Source organism: Oncorhynchus kisutch, unplaced genomic scaffold (genome assembly GCF_002021735.2).
Source record: "Oncorhynchus kisutch isolate 150728-3 unplaced genomic scaffold, Okis_V2 scaffold3979, whole genome shotgun sequence".
Lineage (NCBI taxonomy): Eukaryota > Metazoa > Chordata > Actinopteri > Salmoniformes > Salmonidae > Oncorhynchus > Oncorhynchus kisutch.
The window spans coordinates 1-9639 of NW_022265924.1; the positions used below are offsets into that span (position 1 = coordinate 1).

General features: G+C 36.9%; 1 protein-coding gene across 7 annotated transcripts in view; it reads left to right on the forward strand.

Annotated features, from left to right (window-relative positions):
* Positions 1-1301: 1301 nt before the first annotated feature.
* Positions 1302-9639, forward strand: part of LOC109886435 (adhesion G protein-coupled receptor L3) — a gene marked incomplete at its 5' end in the record, with an annotated part of 27609 nt that continues 19271 nt past the window's right edge. For all 7 annotated transcript variants that reach the window (XM_031821478.1, XM_031821479.1, XM_031821480.1 and 4 more), the window contains 2 exon segments: positions 1302-1368; positions 4891-4982. In XM_031821478.1, coding sequence (XP_031677338.1) covers positions 1302-1368; positions 4891-4982 — 159 coding nt within the window.

Consider the following 9639-nt stretch of genomic DNA (forward strand, 5'->3'; position numbering starts at 1 on the left):
GTGATGTCATATCTCTATGTCTGGAGATAGCAGCAATGTCATATCTCTATGTCTGGAGATAGCAGTGATGTCATATCTCTATGCTGGAATAGCAGTGATGTCATATCTCTATGTCTGGAGATAGCAGTGATGTCATATCTCTATGTCTGGAGATAGCAGTGATGTCATATTCTCTATGTATGGAGATAGCAGTGATGTCATATCTCTACATCTGGAGATAGCAGCGATGTCATATCTCTATGTATGAAGATAGCAGTGATGTCATATCTCTATGTATGGAGATAGCAGTGATGTCATATCTCTACATCTGGAGATAGCAGCGATGTCATATCTCTATGTATGGAGATAGCAGTGATGTCATATCTCTATGTCTGGAGATAGCAGCGATGTCATATCTCTACATCTGGAGATAGCAGCGATGTCATATCTCTATGTATGAAGATAGCAGTGATGTCATATCTCTATGTATGGAGATAGCAGTGATGTCATATCTCTACATCTGGAGATAGCAGCGATGTCATATCTCTATGTATGGAGATAGCAGTGATGTCATATCTTTGAACCCTTCAGGGAGGTTTATTTATTTATCAGGTGCTCACCCCTGTCTGTCTGTCTGTCTGTCTGTCTGTCTGTCTGTCTGTCTGTCTGTCTGTCTGTCTGTCTGTCTGTCTGTCTGTCTGTCTGTCTGTCTGTCTGTCTGTCTGTCTGTCTGTCTGTCTGTCTGTCTGTCTCATCTGGGTTATGTATGTTCTGTGTTTATATTCAATCTCTCTCTCTGTCCTGTCGGGTAAATCCTCAACCATTCTCTATATGTATATAAAGGCATGTTTTTTATCCCTCTCCCTCTCTCTCTATCCTTCTCCCTCGTTCCCTCTCTCCCTCCCGTGCTTACTACTGGGCTTTTGGCATGTCTGATTTATGTTTTCTCTCTCCTCTCTCTTCTCTCTCTTCTCTCTCTCTCTGTCTCTCTCCTCTCTCTCTCTCTCTCTCTCTCTCTCTTCTTCCTCTGTCTCTCTCTCCCTCTTCTCTCTTCCTCCCCTCTTCTCCCCCCTCTCTCTCCTCTACTCTCTCTCTCTCTCTCTCTCTCTCTCTCTCTCTCTCTCTCTCTCCTCTCTCTGCTCCTCTCTCCCCCTCCCTCTCTCTTCTCCCCTCTCGCTCTTCTCTCTTCTCCTGTCTCTCCCCCTCTCTCTCTCCCCCTCTCTTTTCTCTCTCCCCTCTCTTTCTCTCTCCCCCCTCTCTCTCTCTCTCCCCCTCCCCCCCCCCCTCTCTCTCTCCCCCTCTCTCTCCCTCTCTCTCTGCAGGTGTTGGTTGCGGTTGGACACATATTTTATATGGAGTTTCATAGGCCCTGCCACGCTCATAATAATGGTAAGACACACACACACACACACACACACACACACACACACACACACACACTGTATATTCCTACTTTGAAAAAGAACTGGGTTTTAAGTAGTGCTTAATCTCTGTGAATGTATGCAGGGACTCTATTATACTGTAAGAAGAGAGAGCTGTTACTATGGTTATATAATAATAATTATGTTACTATGGTTATATACCTTCATAATAATTATGTTACTATGGTTATATAATAATAATTATGTTACTATGGTTATATAATAATAATAATGTTACTATGGTTATATAATAATAATAATGTTACTATGGTTATATACCTTCATAATAATTATGTTACTATGGTTATATAATAATAATTATGTTACTATGGTTATATAATAATAATTATGTTACTATGGTTATATAATAATAATTATGTTACTATGGTTATATAATAATAATTATGTTACTATGGTTATATACCTTCATAATAATGATGTTACTATGGTTATATACCTTCATAATAATTATGTTACTATGGTTATATAATAATAATTATGTTACTATGGTTATATAATAATAATTATGTTACTATGGTTATATACCTTCATAATAATTATGTTACTATGGTTATATACCTTCATAATAATTATGTTACTATGGTTATATACCTTCATAATAATTATGTTACTATGGTTATATAATAATAATTATGTTACTATGGTTATATAATAATAATTATGTTACTATGGTTATATAATAATAATTATGTTACTATGGTTATATACCTTCATAATAATTATGTTACTATGGTTATATACCTTCATAATAATTATGTTACTATGGTTATATACCCTCATAATAATTATGGTTCTATGGTTCTATAAGTCCATTAATATTATGGTCTGTGGTTCTATAAGTCCATAATAATTCTGGTTCTGTGGTTCTATAAGTCCATAATAATTATGGTTCTGTGGTTCTATAAGTCCGTAATAATTCTTCATCAGTAGCACAAAGAACACAGAGCATAGTGGTGTGTGTAGTGAATAGGATGACAGAACATAGTGGTGTGTGTAGTGAATAGGATGACAGAACATAGTGGTGTGTGTAGTGAATAGGATGACAGAACATAGTGGTGTGTGTAGTGAATAGGATGACAGAACATAGTGGTGTGTGTAGTGAATAGGATGACAGAACATAGTGGTGTGTGTAGTGAATAGGATGACAGAACATAGTGGTGTGTGTAGTGAATAGGAAGACATAACATAGTGGTGTGTGTAGTGAATAGGATGACAGAACATAGTGGTGTGTGTAGTGAATAGGATGACAGACATAGTGGTGTGTGTAGTGAATAGGATGACAGAACATAGTGGTGTGTGTAGTGAATAGGATGACAGAACATAGTGGTGTGTGTAGTGAATAGGATGACAGAACATAGTGGTGTGTGTAGTGAATAGGAAGATAACATAGTGGTGTGTGTAGTGAATAGGATGACAGAACATAGTGTTGTGTGTAGTGAATAGGATTACAGAACATAGTGGTGTGTGTAGTGAATAGGATGACAGAACATAGTGGTGTGTGTAGTGAATAGGATGACAGAACATAGTGGTGTGTGTAGTGAATAGGATGACAGAACATAGTGGTGTGTGTAGTGAATAGGATGACAGAACATAGTGGTGTGTGTAGTGAATAGGATGACAGAACATAGTGGTGTGTGTAGTGAATAGGATTACAGAACATGGTGTTGTGTGTAGTGAATAGGATGGCAGAACATAGTGGTGTGTGTAGTGAATAGGATGACAGAACATAGTGGTGTGTGTAGTGAATAGGATGACGGAACATAGTGGTGTGTGTAGTGAATAGGATGACAGAACATAGTGGTGTGTGTAGTGAATAGGATGACAGAACATAGTGGTGTGTGTAGTGAATAGAATGGCAGAACATAGTTTTGTGTGTAGTGAATAGGATGACAGAACATAGTGGTGTGTGTGGTGAATAGGATGACAGAACATAGTGGTGTGTGTAGTGAATAGGATGACAGAACATAGTGGTGTGTGTAGTGAATAGGATGACAGATCATAGTGGTGTGTGTAGTGAATAGGATGACAGAATATAGTGGTGTGTGTAGTGAATAGGATGACAGAACATAGTGGTGTGTGTAGTGAATAGGATGACAGAACATAGTGGTGTGTGTAGTGAACAGGATGACAGAACATAGTGGTGTGTGTAGTGAATAGGATGACAGAGCATAGTGGTGTGTGTAGTGAATAGGATGGCGTTTGGGACAAAGCCTTAGTTAGCAGCAGTATGTCCCATCCAACGGTTCTATTCCCAGAATCCATCTCTCCGAAGTTCCTTCCTTCTTTCTCAGAAAAGTTCTTTAGCTTCCATTGTCAGCGGAATGTTCACAGGACTTCTGGTGTTCTAGAATGTTCCGCTGTGCTTTGTTTGAGCCAGACATGATATATATATATATATATAGTGAGAGAGAGAGAGAGAGACAGAGAGAGAGAGAGAGAACAGAGAGAGAGAGAGAAGAGAGAGAGAGAGGAGGGAGAGAGAGACAGAGAGAGAGGAGAAGAGAGAATAATGAGGATGACACTGAACCAATTAGGTGGATGTCAGTGTGTATTCAGGGCTGCCTGGTGCTAGTAAACTCACCACAGAGATAACACCAAGGCCAGCTCTGACAGCCAGCCAGAATGTGTAGGAGGAACGCAAGCACTCACACAACACACACACACAGAGACACACACACACACACACAGACTCATACACACTAACACACACACACACAGAGACACATACACACACACACACACCACACAGAGACACACACACACCACACAGAGACACACACACACAACACACACAGACACACACACACACACACAGAGGACTCATACACACACACACAGAGACACCCACAGACCTCATACACACACACAACAGACTCACACATACACCGACACACACAGACTCATACACACACACACACACATACAGACTCATACACACACACACACACACACACACACACACACACACACACATATAACCAGAAAGAAGTGTAGAACGTTCGTTCTCTGCAGATCCTCTCAAGCTCTGTCAGGTTGGATGGGGAGCGTTGCTTTCAGGTCTCTCCAGAGATGTTCGCGTCGGGTTCAAGTCCGGGCTCTGGCTGGGGAAACTCAAGGACATTCAGAGACTTGTCTCGAAGCCACTCCTGCGTTGTCTTGGCTGTGTGCTTAGGGTTGTTGTCCTGTTGGAAGGTGGAACTTCGCCCCAGTCTGTGGCCTTGAGCACTTTGGAGCAGGTTTTCATCCAGGATCTCTCTGTACTTTGCTCATGTTTCCCTCGATCCTGACTAGTGAATACATGGAGATATGCATGAGGTTACATACATGGAGACATGCATGAGGTTATTGAAATGATATTATACTGTCTCATAGACAAGCTATGTATCATGCCATTGAATGTTGAAATCCTGACGTGTGTGTGTGTGTGTGTGTGTGTGTGTGTGTGTGTGTGTGTGTGTGTGTGTTTCAGCTGAACGTCATCTTCCTGGGTATCGCCCTCTATAAGATGTTCCACCATACAGCTATCCTCAAACCAGACTCTGGGTGCCTGGACAACATCAAGTAAGTCTGTGTGTGTGTGTGTGATTTGCATGTACACATGTCTGCATGAATGTGTGTGTGTGTGTGTTCATGCTTTAGTCACTTGTATAATGTCATTATTTAGTCACTTTGTCATTATGTCAATTATTTAGTCACCGGCCTAGGAACAGTGGGTTAACTGCCTGTGTCAGGGGCAGAAGGAACGACAGATTTGTACCTTGTCAGCTCGGGGGGTTTGAACTTGCAACCTTCCGGTTACTAGTCCAACGCTCTAACTTATGTCATTATTTAGTCACTATGTCATTATGGCATTCTTTAGTCACTATGTCATTACGTTATTATTTAGTCACTATGTCATTATTTAGTCACTATGTCATTATGTCATTATTTAGTCACTATGTCATTATTTCATTATTTAGTATCTATGTCATTATGTCATTATTTAGTCACTATGTCATTATGTCATTATTTAGTCACTATGTCATTATGTCATTATTTAGTCACTATGTCATTATTTCATTATTTAGTATCTATGTCATTATTAGTATCTATGTCATTATTTCATTATTTAGTCACTATGTCATTATGTCATTATTTAGTCACTATGTCATTATTTCATTATTTAGTATCTATGTCATTATTTAGTATCTATGTCATTATTTCATTATTTAGTCACTATGTCATTATTTCATTATTTAGTATATATGTCATTATTTAGTTACTATGTCATTATTTAGTTACTATGTCATTATTTAGTCACTTTGTCATTATGTCATTATTTAGTATCTATGTCATTATGTCATTATTTAGTATCTATGTCATTATTTCATTATTTAGTCACTATGTCATTATTTCATTATTTAGTTACTATGTCATTATTTAGTTACTATGTCATTATTTAGTCACTTTGTCATTATGTCATTATTTCATTATTTAGTCACTATGTCATTATTTCATTATTTAGTTACTATGTCATTATTTAGTTACTATGTCATTATTTAGTCACTATGTCATTATTTAGTTACTATGTCATTATTTAGTTACTATGTCATTATTTCATTATTTAGTTACTATGTCATTATTTAGTCACTTTGTCATTATTTCATTATTTAGTATCTATGTCATTATGTCATTATTTAGTATCTATGTCATTATTTCATTATTTAGTTACTATGTCATTATTTAGTTACTATGTAATTATTTAGTCACTATGTAATTATTTAGTTACTATGTCATTATTTAGTCACTATGTCATTATTTAGTTACTATGTCATTATTTAGTCACTTTGTCATTATGTCATTATTTAGTCACTTTGTCATTATGTCATTATTTAGTATCTATGTCATTATTTCATTATTTAGTCACTATGTCATTATTTCATTATTTAGTTACTATGTCATTATTTAGTTACTATGTAATTATTTAGTCACTATGTAATTATTTAGTTACTATGTCATTATTTAGTCACTATGTCATTATTTAGTTACTATGTCATTATTTAGTCACTATGTCATTATTTAGTTACTATGTCATTATTTAGTCACTATGTCATTATTTAGTCACTATGTCATTACGTTGTTATTTAGTCACTATGTCATTATTTAGTCACTATGTCATTATGTCATTATTTAGTCACTATGTCATTATTTCATTATTTAGTATCTATGTCATTATGTCATTATTTAGTCACTATGTCATTATGTCATTATTTAGTCACTATGTCATTATGTCATTATTTAGTCACTATGTCATTATTTCATTATTTAGTATCTATGTCATTATTTAGTCACTATGTCATTATTTCATTATTTAGTATATATGTCATTATTTAGTTACTATGTCATTATTTCATTATTTAGTTACTATGTCATTATTTAGTTACTATGTCATTATTTAGTTACTATGTCATTATTTAGTCACTTTGTCATTATTTCATTATTTAGTATCTATGTCATTATGTCATTATTTAGTATCTATGTCATTATTTCATTATTTAGTCACTATGTCATTATTTCATTATTTAGTTACTATGTCATTATTTAGTTACTATATAATTATTTAGTCACTATGTAATTATTTAGTTACTATGTCATTATTTAGTCACTATGTCATTATTTAGTTACTATGTCATTATTTAGTCACTATGTCATTATTTAGTTACTATGTCATTATTTAGGCACTATGTCATTATTTAGTCACTATGTCATTATTTAGTTACTATGTCATTATTTCATTATTTCATATCTATGTCATTATGCCCACCATTCACTATGTCACTATGTCATTATTTAGTCACTATGTCATTATTTAGTTACTATGTCATTATTTAGTTACTATGTCATTATTTAGATACTATGTCATTATTTAGTTACTATGTCATTATTTAGTTACTATGTCATTATTTAGTTACTATGTCATTATTTCATTATTTAGTTACTATGTCATTATTTAGTCACTATGTCATTATTTAGTTACTATGTCATTATTTAGTTACTATGTCATTATTTCATTATTTAGTTACTATGTCATTATTTAGTCACTATGTCATTATTTAGTCACTATGTCATTATTTAGTCATTATGTTATTATTTAGTCACTATGTCATTATTTAGTCACTATGTCATTATTTAGTCACTATGTCATTATGTCATTATTTCATCACTATGTCATTATTTAGTCATTATGTCATCATTTAGTCACTATGTCATTATTTCGTATCTATGTCATTATGCCCACCATTCACTATGTCACATCTCCTCACTAAGATATCTACATTGTGAAACAATATTTGTATCCCAAATGGCACCCTAGTCCCTACGTAGTGCATTACTTTTGACCAGAGCCCTATGGCACCCTATTCCCTACGAAGTGCACTATATAGGGACCAGGGTACCATTTGGTACAGAGTGACTGTGTAATGACTGCAGTTGCCTGTTAGAACTCTGACTACAATCCAGTCAGAACTCTATTGGCAGAGTATGTCTGTCAACGGGCTTAGTTTTAACTCAAACAATATGTCTGAGACTGAGGGTGTGGGGGGGGGTAAGAGACCAGAGGGGATTAAATAGAGACACAGAGGGGGGTTGGGAGGGGGATAAGAGACCAGAGGGGATTAGATAGAGACAGTGGGGGGGGGGGGGTTGGAGAGAGACCGAGAGGGGATTAGATAGAGACAGAGAGGAGAGAGACAGGCGGATAGAAACAGACGACAGACAGACAGACAGAAATACAGAGAGAGACAGACAGACAGACAGACAGACAGATAGAGAGAGAGACATACAGACAGACAGACCGGGAGAGAGAGAGACATACAGAGAGAAAGAGACAGACAGAGCGAGACAGACAAAGAGACAGACAGACAGTAACAGAGAGACAGACAGACAGAGAGAAAGACATAATTTCCTGACCTGAAAACATACTTCCTCAGATCATCTACTTATGTCTTGGCCGTTCTAGAAGGCCTCTCACTGACCTCTCACTGACCTCTCACTGACCTCTCTCTCCTTCATGTTGTTCCATGACACACAAACAGCCAGGATGTGTCCCAAATGAGTTTGCCCTATGGTCCCTGGTCTAAAATAGTGTACTATAGGACATAGGTTGCCCTATAGTCCCTGGTCTAAAGTAGTGCACTATGTAGGGAATAGATTTCCTATAGTCCCTGGTCTAAAGTAGTGCACTATGTAGGGAATATATTTCCCTATAGTCCCTGGTCTAAAGTAGTGCACTATGTAGGGAATAGATTTCCCTATAGTCCCTGGTCTAAAGTAGTGCACTATGTAGGGAATAGATTTCCCTATAGTCCCTGGTCTAAAGTAGTGCACTATGTAGGAATAGATTTCTCTATACCCTGGTCTAAAGTAGTGCACTATATTTCCATTTGGGACACAGCCTGGGTGTTTGTGTGTGAAGCCAGAGTTTAGTTTAGTCACGTGCTGCTTCGAGCTGTGACAGATTGATTGAAGATAATACATAGTGTGACCAGTTATAACCAGTTATAACTCTACACACAAAATGGTGGTGCTGCACATTACCACTGACTTTACTGATCGCTACTTTACCGAGGAGGAAATGTACTTGAGTTGAGTTTATAAATAGCGAGGCAGCACACATCTGCCTGTTGGCGCGGCGCAGCACCTTGTGGTCTCCTTGTACTTCTTGTGTTGCTGACTGACTCGATAAATAAGAAATGTCTACTTGATTTTTTATCATTTTCATTGCTTGAGTTCATGATTTCATTCATTTTGGTTCAGTTTTTTTTCATCGTTTTATTTTATCTGTTCTTTCTTTCTGTCTGTTTTTTCTCTGTCTCTCTTTTTTTATTTATTTCAGCCATCACCTTTGTGTGGATTGGCTCTGGTAAGGCCACTGTCCAATCAGAATGCTTGTCTTGACTCAACGGACATTCCGATTGGTTCTCGTCACCTTGTTGGTCTGTCTGTAGATTGTGTAGCACCCGCCTACTGCACTGCACTGAACTAGACCCGCCTACTGCACTGCACTGAACTAGACCCGCCTACTGCACTGCACTGAACTAGACCTCTCGACCCACACCTGACTATCACTGTTGACCTTGGTGGAAAAGACTGTTGTGTTTAGTTGTGAATATCAGTGTTAACCCTTAAAATACTTTATGTGTCATGTGATCAGTAGAAGAGTGAGCTGTGGGGTATTTTG